This window comes from Dipodomys ordii, unplaced genomic scaffold, assembly GCF_000151885.1.
Source record: "Dipodomys ordii isolate 6190 unplaced genomic scaffold, Dord_2.0 Scaffold56, whole genome shotgun sequence".
Classification (NCBI taxonomy): domain Eukaryota; kingdom Metazoa; phylum Chordata; class Mammalia; order Rodentia; family Heteromyidae; genus Dipodomys; species Dipodomys ordii.
Genome location: NW_012267272.1, coordinates 6,465,392 through 6,480,884, shown reverse-complemented (window position 1 = coordinate 6,480,884; position 15,493 = coordinate 6,465,392). Strand labels below are relative to the sequence as shown.

Here is a 15,493-nt window from a genome sequence, read left to right as displayed (position 1 = left end):
TATCTTCAATTAACCACTCAAAAACCAGAAGTGGTGCTGTGACTCAAAGTGGCAGAGTACTAGCCCTCAGCAGAAGAGCTCAGGGTCAGTGAGTGCCCTGGCATCAGTTCTAGCCCTATGCCCCCCACCCCCAACACAAAGTTCATGTGTATAAAAGTGTATAACTTGAGAGACGCTTAGTGGCTCACACCTGTAATCCTAGCTACTCAGGAGGTTGAGAGCTGAGGATTGCAGTTCAGAGCCAGCCCAAGCAGGAACATCTTCAGGACCTTTTTGTTCAGCTAACCAGCAAAAAAAACAGAGGTGTTGCTCAAGTGGTAGAGCACCAGCCTTGAAAAAGCTGTATAGTGCCTAGGGCCTGAGTTCAAGCTCCAGTACTGGCACCTCCCCCTTCCCCCAAAATAAGTTCATGTTGAAAACATAAACCCCAAATCATGCTAAAGATACTGGAAGTGGGGCCTTCCATGGGTGTCTCACCATTAGGTAAGGTCATGGGGGCAGGAACCCATGAAATAGGAGAAAGACCTGGAATGCTTCCTTTGTCTTGACCCGTATTGTCTCTGCAGTGTTGCAAGATTTCCCTCCAAATAAATATTGGTGTCATGCCTTTAAAACATCCCAGCCTCTAGCACTGCGAGCTGATAAGCTGCTATTTGGGGACAGTTGTGGAATTTGAACTCAGGGACTCTCATGCTTGCTAAGCATACTCCAGGGGAATTTGAGAGTTCCCCAATCCATGGCCCTGCCTATTCTTAGTATGTGTGCATCAGTCCTGGGGCTTGCACTTAGGGCCTGGGCTCTTGTCCCTGATCTTTTTTGCTCAAGGCTAGTGCTCTACTGCTTGAGCCACAGCTCCACTTCTGTGTGTGTGTGTGTGTGTGTGTGTGTCTGGGTGCGTGTGCGTGCGTGCGTGCGTGTGTGTGTGCGTGCGCATGCCACAGCTCCACTTCTGTGTGTGTGTGTGTGTGTGTGGTTTATTCTGCCTGGGCTGGCTTCAAACCTCAATCCTCAGCCAAGCGCCGGTAGCTCATGCCTGTAATCCTAGCAACTCAGGAGGCTGAGATCTGAGAATCACGGTTCAAAGCCAGCAGGAAAGTCCGTGAGATTCTTATCTCTAATAAACCACTAGAAAACCAGAAGTGACGCTGTGGCTCAAGTGGTAGAGCGCTTGCCTTGAGCTGAAGGGTGCAGGGACAGCACCCAAGCCCAGAGTTCAAGCCCCACAACCAACCAAAAACAAAAACAAAAAAAACACCTCAATCCTCAGATCTCAGCCTCCTGAGTTGCTAGGATTATCTACTCTTGGCTTTATGCTAGTTAACTGGAGATATGTGTCTCACAGACTTTTCAGACCAGGCTGGCTTTGAACTGTGACCCTAAGATCACTCAACCTCCTTATAGGAATAAGCCACCAGTACCTGGCACATTTGTACTGAAATTTTAAGTTTCTGCATCCTGTTTTCCTTCTAACAAGTAGATTTGGAGAGGAACAGCAGACATTGCTATGTTATTGTAGCCATCCTCCTCTGTGTGTCCTGACCCACTTTAACTGCTCCTTAGGAATGTGGAGGCAACATGGCTCCCATGAGCTTGAATTTGCATGTCCTCAATTCAAGGCAATAGCCAATCCAAGTTGGAACCGTCTAATCATAGGAGGGACTCTGACTGTCTTAAGTGAGCTAGGTGCTCACCTTTAGACCACTGGACTGTGTCCAGGAGTGATCACATTGTGATTAGAATGGAAATTTCCACACTGTGCTAGAACATGACTATTGTTGGAGAACAGTGAGTTTCCTGACAAGGACAGGAAGTATGGGAAGACTAAACAAGCAGTAGGAATCTTCCATGCTTGCATTCCTATCCCTATTTCATAGATGATACTCAAGTAAAATACACAATTTTCAGGGCATAATAGTGGTTAAGAATGCAGCAGATCCTGCAAGAGACAGGAATAGGCATGTTAGCAAAGAAAATGTCCAAATAGATGCAATCACTAAATACTGAACTATATTACAGCCTTTCCAATGGCTTCTAGTCAGACAAAAAAAAAAGCAAAGAGCAGCCTGGTGCTGGTGGCTTACACCTGTAATCCTAGCTCAAGAGGAGCCTAAGATTTGAGGATCATGGTTCAAAGCAAGCCCAAGCAAGGAAGGCCATAAGGCTCTTACCTCCAATATACTACTCAGAAAAAGCCTGAAGTGGCACGGTGGCTCAAGTGGTAGAATGCTAGCCTTGAGCAAATGCACAGGGTCAGTGCCCCAGACTGGCAAAAAAAAAAAAAAAAATCAAAAATAGTGCCAAAGACTAGAAGAAAAAAGAGAAAAGCCAAGAACTAGCTAGCAGGAGCAGGGAGGAAGAAACAAGGTTTTGAAAGGGGGAGTGAATAGGGTTGAATTTAATACACATGTATGAAAATGAAACCTGCTGGAACTGTTTTGAGGGAGAAGAGTGGATGAGGAATAGTAATTAAGGGTTCCATTTGGTTAGAGTACATTTATGTGCATTTATAGAAATATGTATCACAATGGAAGCCCACTGTACAAATACTACATGCTAATAAAATAAAGCAAGTGTGGATACATAACATGTAATCCCCACCAGCAGAAGTGCATACATATCTCATTTGTGATATTCTGAAAGGGGGAATTTTGAGGGAGGAGCTAATAAAGACATCCTACGTTTATACAGAGAACTGAAGCAGGCTATTTCAAGTCCATATCACGCATGTGTGCATACCAGGACTGGGGCTTACTTAAATCAGGGCTTGCCCCTTGGCTGAGCTTTTTTGCTCAAGGCTTGACACACTAACACTTGAGCCACACCATCATTTCCAGCTTTTTACTGGCTAATTGGTGGTAAGAATGTCTTAGGTTTTTCTACCTAGGCTAGCTTTGAACTTCAATCCTCAGATTCTTGAGTAGCTAGGATTATAGGCATGACCACCAGTGCTCAACCTGCACAAAACCTGGGTAGCCAGGTGGAGGACAGGGAATCTAGAAGGCTCCATGCAGGAGGACAGGCACAGGAGCCCCATCCCTGGGTCTCATTGCTGTGGGTAGGGAGCCTGGATCTGTCTATACTAGCCAAGAACAAAGAAGATGCTAGCGCTCACAATTACATGCAGGAACACTACTGGAAATGGGACTGACAGAACCAGGTCAAACTGATCAAACTGCTTTCTGTATCAGAGCAAAGGGCAAGGAAATCGTGACCACCTCAGAACTCTGGTTAGGGCATCACTGGAACCCTAAACATTCACAATGTTAAGAGCATACTAAACAGGGCTGGGATGTAGCTCAGTAGCAAAGCACTTGCCTAGCAAGTGCAACGTCCTGGGTTCGATCCCCAGTACCAAAAAAAAAAGAAAAGACAAAAGAGCATACTAAACATGTAGTAACCAAACAACCTGAGTTTCTCCTGGCTTTCTTCTTTCTCCAAAACTCCATGAGCAGTTGGGCGCCGGTGGCTCATGCCCACAATCCTAGCTACTCAGGAGCTGAGATCTGAGAATCGCAGTTCAAAGCCAGCCTGGGCAGCAACGTCTGTGAAACTCTTATCTCCAATAAACCACCAGAGGGGCTGGGAAGATGGCTCAGTGGTAGAGCGCTTGCCTTGCATGCCTCTGAGGCCCTGGGTTCAATTCCTCAGCACCACATAAGCAAAAAGAAAAAGCCGGAAGTGGCTCTGTGGCTCAAGTGGTAGAGCACTAGCTTGAGCTGAAGAGCTGAGGGACAGCGCTCAGGCCCAGAGTTCAGGCCCCACGACCAGACCCAAAAAAAATAAATAAAAAATAAACACCAGAAAAACCAGAAGTGGCATTGTGGCTCAAGTGGTAGAGCGCTAGCATTAAGCTGAAGATCTCAGGGACAACACGCAGGCCCAGAGTTCAAGCCCCACAATTGACAAAAGGAAAAAGAACCTCCATGAGCTTGATACCATAGTAGGTTTTGAATTTGAATAGTCCTTCTTGGTAAACATGGAGGGTTTTGGCTGGGTTTTAATTTGTATTTTGGTGGTTGTTTTAGGGTCTTTTTGGACATCCAGCTCTTGAGCCAAGTATGGGGCTTCCCGCCTGGTGCCCCTTGAAATCACCTGTTGAGATTAAAACCTTTATCTGATGCCTAGGACTCTTCTTAGATGGCTAGCTCAGACTTTTAAGAATAACAGAATTTCTGATCCACCCTGCTAGGAAGCCACACTGTCCAACGTTGGCAAAGAAACAGCAGTATGGCTGTACGGTTTAGAAATATGCAGACATGTATTGGGACATGTACTGGGAATGAAGAGACAGGGTTGCCTAAATCAAGTCAGAATGGTTCTCTGGTTTGTGCAGAGGCACAACAGAGAACATTCCAGCACTGGGACAATGGTCTCCCCCCAACAGGTATGGGAGGTTGTATGTGCTAAAGCTCAACAAGCTCCACTTTGAAGATTATGTACTCAACTGCACATACATTAAAATTTAAGCTACTGCCACTGCAGCATAAGGTGACAGGGGACGTTTTTTATACTTTTTAGATTAAAAAAAAAAACAAAAAAAAATGTGGTTTAGCGGTAGAGTGCTTGCCTATCATGCATGAAGCCCTGGGTTGGATTCCACAGTACCACATACACAGAAAAAAAGCCAGAAGTGGCACTGTGGCTCAAGTGGATGAGTGCCAGCCTTGAGAAAGTAAGTTCAGGGACAGTGCCCAGGTCCTGAGTTCAAGTCCCAGGACTGCCCCCCCCAAAATCACATTTTCCAAAATAAAATAATAATTCAGATAAAAAGGGTCATAAGATTCTAGTGGGAAGCCTAGGTGAGAACAACTAATTCCAGAAATGGTTCTTGAGTTTTTCCTTTGGGATAAATTCCCATAAAGTCCCATCTCTCCTTCAAAGCCCATCATTCTCTTCCAGAGAATATAAGTTTGGAAGAGGTTGGTTGACATGGGATTTAACTGTCCCTGGCTCTTCTAAGCACTGCCAACTGCTATTGTTTGAAATCTAATGTTGTGACCAGTCAATATCTACTCAAAGCACACTGAGCCAAAGAAGCCAGACACAAGAGATAACACCTGGCTAATTTTCTTCATACTAATTCTAGAACAGGCAAAGCTAGCCTGTAATGGCAAAGTAGATCTGCTTGGCCCAGGGAAGCCCAAGAATTGAATATGTGGGAACATGGAACTTCTAATAAATACTGCCAGTGAAGACACAGGTTTCTAACGTTTGCTATTAGCTGGTGCTAGTGGCTCATGCCTATAATCCTAGCTACTCAGGAGGCTGAGACCTGAGGATCACAGTTCAAAGCCACCCTGGACAGAAAAGTCCCCAGGAGACTCTTTATCTCCAGTTAACCAAAAACTGGAAGTGGCAGTGTGGTTCAAAGTGGCAGAGCAAAAGAGCTCAAGGACAGCACCCAGGCTCTGAGATCAAGCCCCATAACTGACCAAAGTTATTTTTAGCAATAAACTTTTGGTTCTCCTTGAGCTAGGCAAATTTTCCTTTTGTCCCTGGGATTTTATAAGAAAATTCTAAACATGTGCCATTTTTTGATCCTATCAGGAAGACCAAGTTCCAGTTTCTCCATATCCCTTATCAACACTTGGTGTTGCCAGTGTTTTTTACTTTGGGCCATCCTTATAGATGAGTAGTTACCTCATTGTTGGTCTAACTTATCTTCAACAACTAATTTTGGACTTTTTTAGATGTGGTTACTGTCAACTCACTTATTTGTGGTTCTGATATAGAATATTTGGAGACCACGCTTTAAGGTATCTTCGCCTAAAACATCCATGTATATTCCTGCCTGAACAGAGCATCTTAAAAGTGATGATCTGAATGGGAAATGAATTCAAAATGACACTTGGAAGAAAAAAAAAGGAAACCTGAGGAAGTTAACGTTGGCTTGGGCTTAATAATCAAGGTATGACAGTCTAACAAGTCTAACATAAGCTTTTCACTGTGGTTTTCTCTTAATGCCGTGGATGCCAAGGAAACTCAGCATGTTTATACTCTATGGGGTCAAATGTTTTTGCAAATATGACTAAACCTATTACTACATAAATAATACCAACCACCAGACTATCAGAAAAGTACTAAACACTGTGAGATTTTTTTTTTTTTGGTCGGTTGTGGGGCTTGAACTCTGGGCCTGGGCGCTGTCCCTCAGCTCTTCAGCTCAAGGTGAGCGCTCTACCACTTGAGCTACAGCGCCACTTCCCGTTTTCTGGTGGTTTATTGGAGATAGGAGTCTCACGGTCTCTCCTGCCCGGGCTGGCTTTGAACCACGATCCTCAGATCTCAGCCTCCTGAGTAGCTAGGATTACAGGCGTGAGCCCCCGGCAACACTATGAGATTTAAGACTCTAGGATCTTTCTATTTCAGAGTGGCTGTGTGGCATTACTGGGTAAACGAACAACTGGAGCCCTCTCACTCAAGACAGTGTTTTGATACATAGTCCAATTTGGCCTTGAACTCATGATCTACCTTCCTTAGCCCCATGTGCTAGGATTACATGCATCACCACATCAGCTTTAAGTGTCACTTTTGGATATAAAAGGAACTCAGAACAGCAGCAGCTTCCTATTCAAAGAGTCCTCTGTAATATCAATTTGTCAAATTCTGGACCAAAGAAAGTCTCCACCCCCACCCCCACCCTCTTGTGAGACAGGATCTCACTATACTGTAGCCCAGGTTGGCCTAAAACTTACAATCCTCCTGGCCTCAGACTTCTGAATGTTGGCAGTTGTAAGCATGTCACCATACTTTGCTAAGAAATAGTTCTTGAAAGGTGATTTTGGTTGCTTTTGTTCACTGATTGCTCTACTTAATGTATTTTTGTTCCTCACGTTTTCTACACATGACACTAGTCACTATGTGAGTCACCGGTGGGTATACAGGCCTTTCATTCAGAAATTGTTGGTTTCACTATGTTGGTTACATACTCTCTTTATTTAGGTTTGTTGAATAAGAAGTACAAAAGGAAACCCTCAGTGGTTTCTATAGGTGCAGCCTTTCTCTCCAGTAGCTATTACAGACAGCCCTGAAGTAGTGGAGTCAGCAAGGGGCCCAGACAAAGCACAGCTCATCTGAATCTGCAAGTACATATTTCCTTCCTTGGGTGCCTTGTACAGTAAGGCACTGTTAACAGTGTAACAGACAGGAAATACAACAAATAGTTCTAGTGACAATTTACTAGACAAGTTACAGTTTAACGATGGTGGTGGTGATTCTTTGATTTTATTATTATTTTTACAATACGAGTGTAGCCTTTATACTGCACACACACACAAAATAAAACAAGTGCTTATTACGAAAGAGTCCCTGCCCCCACCCCCATCAGAACATCCTAAACATAGTAATTGAATGGAACAGAAAAAAAATCAAGACTAGTCTGATTTGAAGATTTCAGTAAAAAAGCAAAAGTATGTAATGCCAACAGCTGTTCAACATCCAACTCTAAATAGCCACCATCAAACAAACAAAATAATCCCCATATGTTGAGTTTCGGCAGCACGCATTCCAGTATAATGCTTGAATCATAATCAACTATGAATTAATAATGGGAATAGAACCTTAGAACAGAAATTATATTGCTTCCCTATCCCTCCCTTTCTTTCACAGTTGGAGGGTGCAAGTATTGGGGGATACAAAAGTTAGAGAAGTAAAAAGAAAATTCTCAAAGCTGTTGCTGTTTGGAGTAGAAAGGAAGACAGCATTTTACAAATGGTCAAAAGATCCCAAGGCAAATAACACAATTCATTCACTATCACTCCTATTTGAAAGAATAGAGAGATCAGCATCTTATTATATAAAACTGTATTTCAGAACTGTATTACAGGTTCACCAGAAACTATGGATGTAGTTTTAGGCTTCATCAGGAAAACATTTTCAGTTCATTTTCAGTTAGATATTGTACATCTAGCCTGGCTGGATCAGTGTCTAGAACTGCTCACTGTCACCCTGAACAGCTGTAAACTAAACAATAGTATGTAACTCCATAGGAAGCTTAAGGATCGAAGATATGTACACACTAATTAGATCTCCCCTGCTTCCCGCTCTTCTGAGCTCCGCCTGTCTTCTGCTCTGCCATTAGCACTCTCATAGGACCGCTTCTTAGCTTTTCCATCTCGCTCACGAGGTGATCTGTCTCTTGAACTCCTGTCTCTGTCACGTGATGCTAAGTCTTGGTCTCTGAATCTTTCTTTTGAGGATCTGAAAAATATTAATTTGAGGAGCAAAATATGTTGGGAAACCCAAAATCCAAATAAAAGAATAGGATAAATTCTAAGGTATTGATAGCTGGAAAATATATATATATATTAAAATACATCTAAGAAAAAGTCAGTTTTCTGACAGAGCACTACCATAGTTGATAAGGGTAGTAAAACAAGATGTGTGGCAACAAACAGCTATGTGTCAAAAAACATAAGCTAAAATAATGACTTAGAAGATATTTTAAATATTTCAGAGACAACCATATAGCTCAAGAAATTCATAAAAACATTTAATATAATGTAGAGATAATGGCTTTTGAAAGTGAAAGACAGCAGATACTTAAAACAATATTTGAGAACCTAAGATTCCAGACTGGATAGAAATCAATGAGTTGGTACAGGAGTTATAAGTCTTTTCTGCCAAAATGATACTAAGTATCTGAGGTGTTGCAGGTCCACAGATTTTGGGAGTATTATACTTCCCTTCCTTTGTGTCAACTTTTAAGAATGTAAAACCATCCATAGCTTGCTGGCTGTACCAAAACAAACTACAGGCAACATTTGGCCTATAGGGAACAGTTTGCCAACACCTGACTTAAACACAGTATGGCTTTAAATAACCACGTTAATATAAAAAGCTGCTTTGCCCCTCCTGAGTTAACTCATCAAACTAAGCATGGAAGACAGAAGATGGCTATACTTAATAAATTGTGATGATCGTTTCTTATTACTACCTCCTCTGTGCCACTATCTTCACTGAAATAGGTATACCAAACAAAGCATATTCAATCACAAGGAAAACCACAGGACATTGAGATTAGAGAGAGGATCTTCTATAGATATAAATTCTACATCTAAATTGACCAGCAACAAAGATGTTTACAGGTGATACAGAATTCTTACACAGTTATTTCAACTTAGTCCACGTTCAGAATTAGGACTTGAGGCACTGTCAAGACCTGAAGAATCCTTTTTTTTTGGACATGTGTGTGTGGGGGGGGGAGAGGAGTGCTGGCATTTAACTAGGATCTTACATGCGCTAAATATTGCTGTACCACTAAGCAACAACCCCGGCTCTGAATAAACAATACTTTCAGGTAACCCTAAGGCGGGGGGGGGGGGGATAATAGGGGGACGTACACTACTCCATTTTTTGAAATATAGTAAGGAGGTGTTATGGTTTGGATATAAAATGGCACCAGAGGTTCATATATTAAAGGCTTGGTCCCCAGCCAGTGGTACTGAGAAGTGACTGGATCATGATGGTGCTAACCTCATCAATAAATGATGAGGTCATAGTTGAAAAACAGCTACTAGGAGATAGGGCCTGGAAGCAGGCCATTGAAGGGTATTGTTTTGTCTCAGGGCCCCTTCCTTGCACTCTCAACACCTATTTCCTGGTTCTTATCATGATCTATCTCACCGTGCACAACCCCAGAAGTGCCAGTTCATTCACCATGAACTGAATCTCTGAAACCATGAGTCAAAATAAATGCTTCCAATAACTGTTTTCAGAAGCATTATTTTGGTACAGTCACAAAAAAACTAACAAACCAGATTAAATTTTTTAAAAATAAAGCTTGAAAGATTAATACTAATTTCTTTAGGGGAGAGCGCTTTAAACTCTGAGCCTTGGGCACTTGAGCCATGGCTCCATTACTTTGTCTTGGTTATTTTTATATCATTTCTAAGCTTTTCCCAAGGCTGGTCTTGGACTATGATCCTCCTACACTCCTACACAGCTGGGAGTACAGATGTGAAACACCATCAAGCTTGTTTGTTAAGATATTTTGCTAAATTTTTTTGCAGAGTTGGCCTTGAACTACAATCCTCTCAATCTCGACCACCTGAGTAGCTGGGGTTACAGGCATGAGCCATTAACCTAGTGATCGATACCAATTTTAAACATTCTACTTAAGGTTTTAATAGACAATTTAAATGATCCATTAAGGAAGAAAATCACAGTCTAATGGTTGCAAATCTATATACTAGGCTTCCTTCATAGCCTTTGAAGGGAAGGAATATGAAATAAGGTAATAGGGTAACTAAGAATAAGGGACATTAGATTCTGGCAAATCCCAAGTCTTAATAATTGACAGATAAGAGGACCACCTAATAAAGTGTTTTCTGGCAGATCACAATGTCCCACACAGGGGCAGTTTCCTGTTTTAAATTTCTGTGAGCCTGATAAAGGAAATTCTCTCTCTCTACTGAGGAGATAGGGAAAAACAGGTGGGATAATTAAGTTACTTGGTTGGTCAAGGCCACTGGACCCTTAGCAACCTCTCTCTAAAGTCTGCTCTACACACATTAGAAAAAGACTTAAGCAGAAACCTGAAAAAGACCCTATTGACCTGGGGGAGTTGCTACCAAGGAAAGATCACAAAAAGAAATGTACTTTATCAGAGACCAGTACTTCATGGCAGGGGCTAGAAGACAGCAAAACATCAAAGGATTTTTAATGGAAATTTTTACCTAAAAAAACTTAATTCACATGCAGCAATAACGATGTTATATGGAATAACAAGAAGGATCTAATATCGATTATTTGCTAATATTTGGTAAAATCAATTATCATTTTAAAGAGTACATTTGAATTGAAAGATGAGAAGGGCTCTTGAGAAAACAAAAAATTTTAATAGTTTTACAAAAATATTCCTCTTTATGCACATGCTGAGAATCTCAGGTGAGAGTGCTAATGTGGTATGGTGGGAAACTTTTCCTAAACAATTTTACAGGAATAACAATGACACAATCTCAGAGACCAAGACTCCATGCCCATCCCTCCCATCTCCACCATCAATAAAGACATGAGAGCTTAAAACACCAGAAACAGTGACAGCTAGACATTTCAACTTAAGAAATCGACTGGATCTTCCACCATCTAGATGAGTGATTCTTAAAAATTAGCGTACAGGTTAAGACAATGAATTTTTTTTAAATTCTGTATCTGGACATTTACACTGAGGGTGGCGTCTACAATTCAGGTCAAGAGTATGAGGAAAGTGGTCTGCAAATATCTTTCCTACCTGCTTCTATTACATTAAAAGTCTGATGAAATACTTGAAGCTATTTTTTAATACTCTGGTATTTCTTCATCTAAACTTAAATCACTCTATAAAACCCAGTTTAGCACTTTATAATCTGTGGTTAACAGAATTTTTAATTCATACAATAAACCTCTTAGAGAAACCTGAATAAAGTTCCTTTACTACATTATTATTATTATTTTTGTTTTTTACTAAGCCAAGTGTAGTACAAAGTATGATTCTTAAAACCAGAGAAGGCGTTGGGGGGGGAGTGTTGGCATGAACGACACACATCCCTCTAATCCCAGCATTAAGAAAGAAGACTGCAAACTTGAGACCAGCCTGGGCTATACACTGAGACCTTATATATTTTAAAAACAAAACAAAACTATAAAGTTCTTACTGGTTATTTTAAGGACTACTTAGAACATGGCCAGAAATATAAGAAATAAAATACTGCTTGACAGCCTGTTAAGCAACTCAGCCTATGATTTCAGGGGATGAATGGGTAGCTGAAAATTAAAAATAATAAACTTTATCAGGTTTCTATGATATGGGTTAGAAATGTAAGACTAATAAGCACTAGGCACTCAAAAAATTTTTTATTCTATATGTACTTAAGAATAGATGAGATGTCAAAAGAAAAGGCAATTTTAAGTATAGTTTATCTTCCATAGAAATTTCCTGGTTTAAGGGCTACTATGTGACCTGAGAAGTTTTGGGAGCTAAACTCCTGTCTACCACATTCTAATGCCTTCTCTGCTCTAACTAGATATCAGGTCCTTAACTATTACACCTTTCCCAATGTCTGCCCTCATTGCACCTTTTGAGTCATATCAATAAATGTAGCTTCCTTAAAACTGAATCTGCCCAACAGGCCATAGGTGTACATAATAATTCATTACCTATTGTGCAGATTAAACAAGAATATACTAGAATATGTCTGCTCAAAAAAGTGTACCACTTCAAATAAATTGGAAAACAATCATAGCTAAACAACTCATTTAATGAAAGGAGTCTCAGACACTCTTAATTTGTTAATACATACTGAAAAAACTCAAGAACATTAGTGCCTAGAATCATTTGCCTGTAAAATACTGTTTTCCAGGACATAGTAAGTAGAGAAAAGCAATAACCTCTGCACATATCACTTCCAATTTCTTGCTCTGGCTCATATGTAATTCTTTAGGAATTACCCATATGAGAGAAAAAATTTATACACTGACACAGAAATGTGTACATATTACCAGGTGCAAGTTTCAAACCAATAATCTAAACTCTAAACATAGGTAACAAGTAAACACATGGCTAAAACGTAAAGGTAGCTCCGTGTCCTCTGACCAGCACGTCAGTACCTCCTCTTGGATCGCTCTCTGCTTCTATCTCTAGAACTATGCCGGCTTCTCTGGTGGCTGCGGCTGCGGCTACGGCTGCTAGAGCGGGACCTGTGGCGATGACGTTTCTCCCGAGACTTGGATCGTGTCCTCCTCTTGCGTTCTCTTGACATGGAGCGAGACCGGTGTCTGCGATGTTCTCTGGACCTGGATCTACAAAACAAGATTTGATTTCATTTTCAGACTTGCCAGCACAACATTTTTCTTTAAAGAGAAACTGATCTTTAGTAGCTTTAATGCCAACACTATTCCAAATCACCTAAGCCTGCCATTAAAATATGTTGCTGAGGTTACTATGTAGTAGTATTTGAAAACACAAACCATAATTTCATTCTCAGTCAGTATTTTATAAATTTTTAACAGTGGGCAGAGGGTGTAGCTCAGTGGTAAAGTGCTTGCCTAGCTGCAGTTCAGTTCTAAGTACATCAAAAGAAAATTTTGTTTTTACACATTAGGAATATAAGAAAAATGAAGGAAGCAATCCATACCACCAGTGCTATATGGTAATAAATGTATCAAATCACAGTGCAAGTCAAACTATGTGAAATATTCATATAGCATATATAATTTTGGAGGTAAAAACATGCAAATATTATTTCTCAGAGGCTGGGCAGGGTGGTGCCAGTAATCTCAGCTAGATAGGAGGTTGAGAAGAGGATCATAGTATAAAGCTGACCTGACCTCAAGCAAAGATAACTGAAGTAAAAAAGGGCCAGAGGCAGGCTCAAGCGGTAAAGTGCATGTGTGAGGCCACCTCCAGAGCAAGAATACTGCCCACTCAATTCATTTTACAGGACTTTTCCCAACTGGGGGAGGAAGCACATGGGCATATAGAAAGAGAAAAAACCTTTGTAAGCTCAATCAGCTCACAAACTACTAACATGTGGAGTAGGTAAATGTATATGATGAGGGTAGAGATGAAACAGAAGACAGAGGTATGTGAGGGCAAGCAAGGGATGAAAAACATTTAATTTTGTTTTAGAAATCAAGAGCCGGCGCCAATGACTCACACCTGTAAACCTAGCCATTCAGAAAGCTAAGATCTGAGGATCACAGTTTGCAAACTGGGCAGCAAAGTCTGTGAGACGCTTATCTCCAATTAACCACCAGAAAACCAGAAGTGGTGCTTGGCTAAAAGTGGTAGTGAGTAACAGAAGCCTGACACAGTGGCATCTGCCTAGAAACTGCATCTGGGAACAGCCGAGGCCAAAGGCTTGCTAGTCTTAAACTAAACTAATCCACGGTGATTTTTCTGCTGCAAGTAAATAAATGAGGAAACAAAAGCAACAAACCAAACCAAAAACATCACCAGATTCCCCACCCCCCACGAAGTGATAGATACTTTAAGCTGCATTTACATTTATGAACATTTTACATTAAAAATCTGTCCAGATGCTGGTGGCTCACGGCTATAATCCTAGCTAGTCAGGAGGATGATATCTGAGGATCACAGTTCAAAGCCATCCTGGGCAGGAGAGACTCCTACGTCCAATTAACCACCAAAAAGCCAGAAGTGGCACCTGGCTCAAAGTGGTAGAGCAGTAGCCTTGAGCAAAGAAGCTCAAGGATGCACCCAGGCCCAGAATTCAAGCCCCAGGATTGACACTGGAAAAAAAAAAAAATCATGGACTCACTAAAATTGGGTTTTATGGTATGCATACAAACTACACTTCACTAAAGCAGTTAAAATTTTTAAGTCATTTTAAAATGTGATGTTTTCACATAACTGTTTCAAATACAATTATTTGGTTGATACAGGATACAGTTCATTTTTAAATGATTATTTTGCTATATTACCATTCAGCTTATGTCAACATTTCAAAGATAAAGCACATGTGGACTAGCATGACAGTTGAACGAAATAGTTCCACAACTGAGTATTTCTAAAAGGAGCAGAGGGAAAAGACTAAGACTCATTATAAGTTTCATCAAATACTATTCCGCTTACCCACTCATTTTGAGCTAATTATTATGAAAGTATTTCTTCCAATGCAAAGTGTTTTCAAGTTTAAAAATATAAACAACTATTCCTGGAAAAATCTATTTACTAGGTGCTACTGAACTTTTCTAGATATTAGAAAGATTGAGCAATAACTCCTTGACTTCTTATAACTTATACTCTAGTAAGTAGTCTACAGACATCTAAGTCTTGGTAAAGAATATAGCTCACACCTATTATTCCAGCTACTTAGGAGAGTGGAACCTAGAAAGTCAGTTTGAAGCCAGCTCAGGCAGAAAAGTCCATCAGACACCATTTTCAGTTAACCAGCAAAAATCCAGGATGGAGGTGTGGCTCAAGTGGCAGAGTGCCCTGAGTTCAAGTCTTAGTACCAGCTTGCAAACACACACAAAGAAGGGACAGAGATATGTGTGCTAATTATTTTTTTAGCAGGCAAAAAAGTTCTTTCTTATGTCAGTACTAGGGTTTGAACTTATGAACTGAGCTTCTTTGCTCAAAACTGGAACTCTACCACTTGAGCCCCTGCCCTACTTCTGGCTTTTTAGTGGTTAATGGGAAATAAAGGTCTTGGATTCTTTTCTTACCCACCTGGCTTTAAACCTCAATGCTCAGACCTCAGCCTTCTGAGTCACAAGGATTTCAAGCATGAGTTAAAGGAACCCACTTTCTCACTCTTTCTCTCTCTGTAGGTAGTGTGGTTCAGGGATTTGCTAGCTAAGCACTCCACCATTTGAGCCACACCCTCAGCCACCTTTCTGTTAAGATGGCATGTAAACAGAAGTGAAAGGCATAAGCAAAGAGATAGCCATGAAGTGGATGAAAACTTAGTGGATGAAAGCTTACCACGTTAAAAGGATAGATAAAACCTGTTTGTCTGGGAGTGGGTAAAGGGATCTTTTTTTTTTTTTT

General features: G+C 40.9%; 1 protein-coding gene across 10 annotated transcripts in view; it reads right to left on the bottom strand.

The window, feature by feature from the left end:
• Positions 1-6,914: 6,914 nt before the first annotated feature.
• Positions 6,915-15,493, bottom strand: part of LOC105989531 (putative RNA-binding protein Luc7-like 2) — a 61,546-nt gene continuing 52,967 nt past the window's right edge. For 6 of the 10 annotated variants that reach the window (XM_013021617.1, XM_013021619.1, XM_013021625.1 and 3 more), the window contains 2 exons: positions 12,586-12,777; positions 6,915-8,199 (listed from right to left, as the gene is read on the bottom strand). In XM_013021617.1, the coding sequence (XP_012877071.1) occupies positions 8,022-8,199; positions 12,586-12,777 (370 nt within the window). In that variant the 3' untranslated portion in view covers positions 6,915-8,021. The remainder of the gene's footprint in view (positions 8,200-12,585; positions 12,778-15,493) is intronic. The other 4 variants (XM_013021624.1, XM_013021618.1, XM_013021620.1 and 1 more) reach the window with 3 other exon arrangements.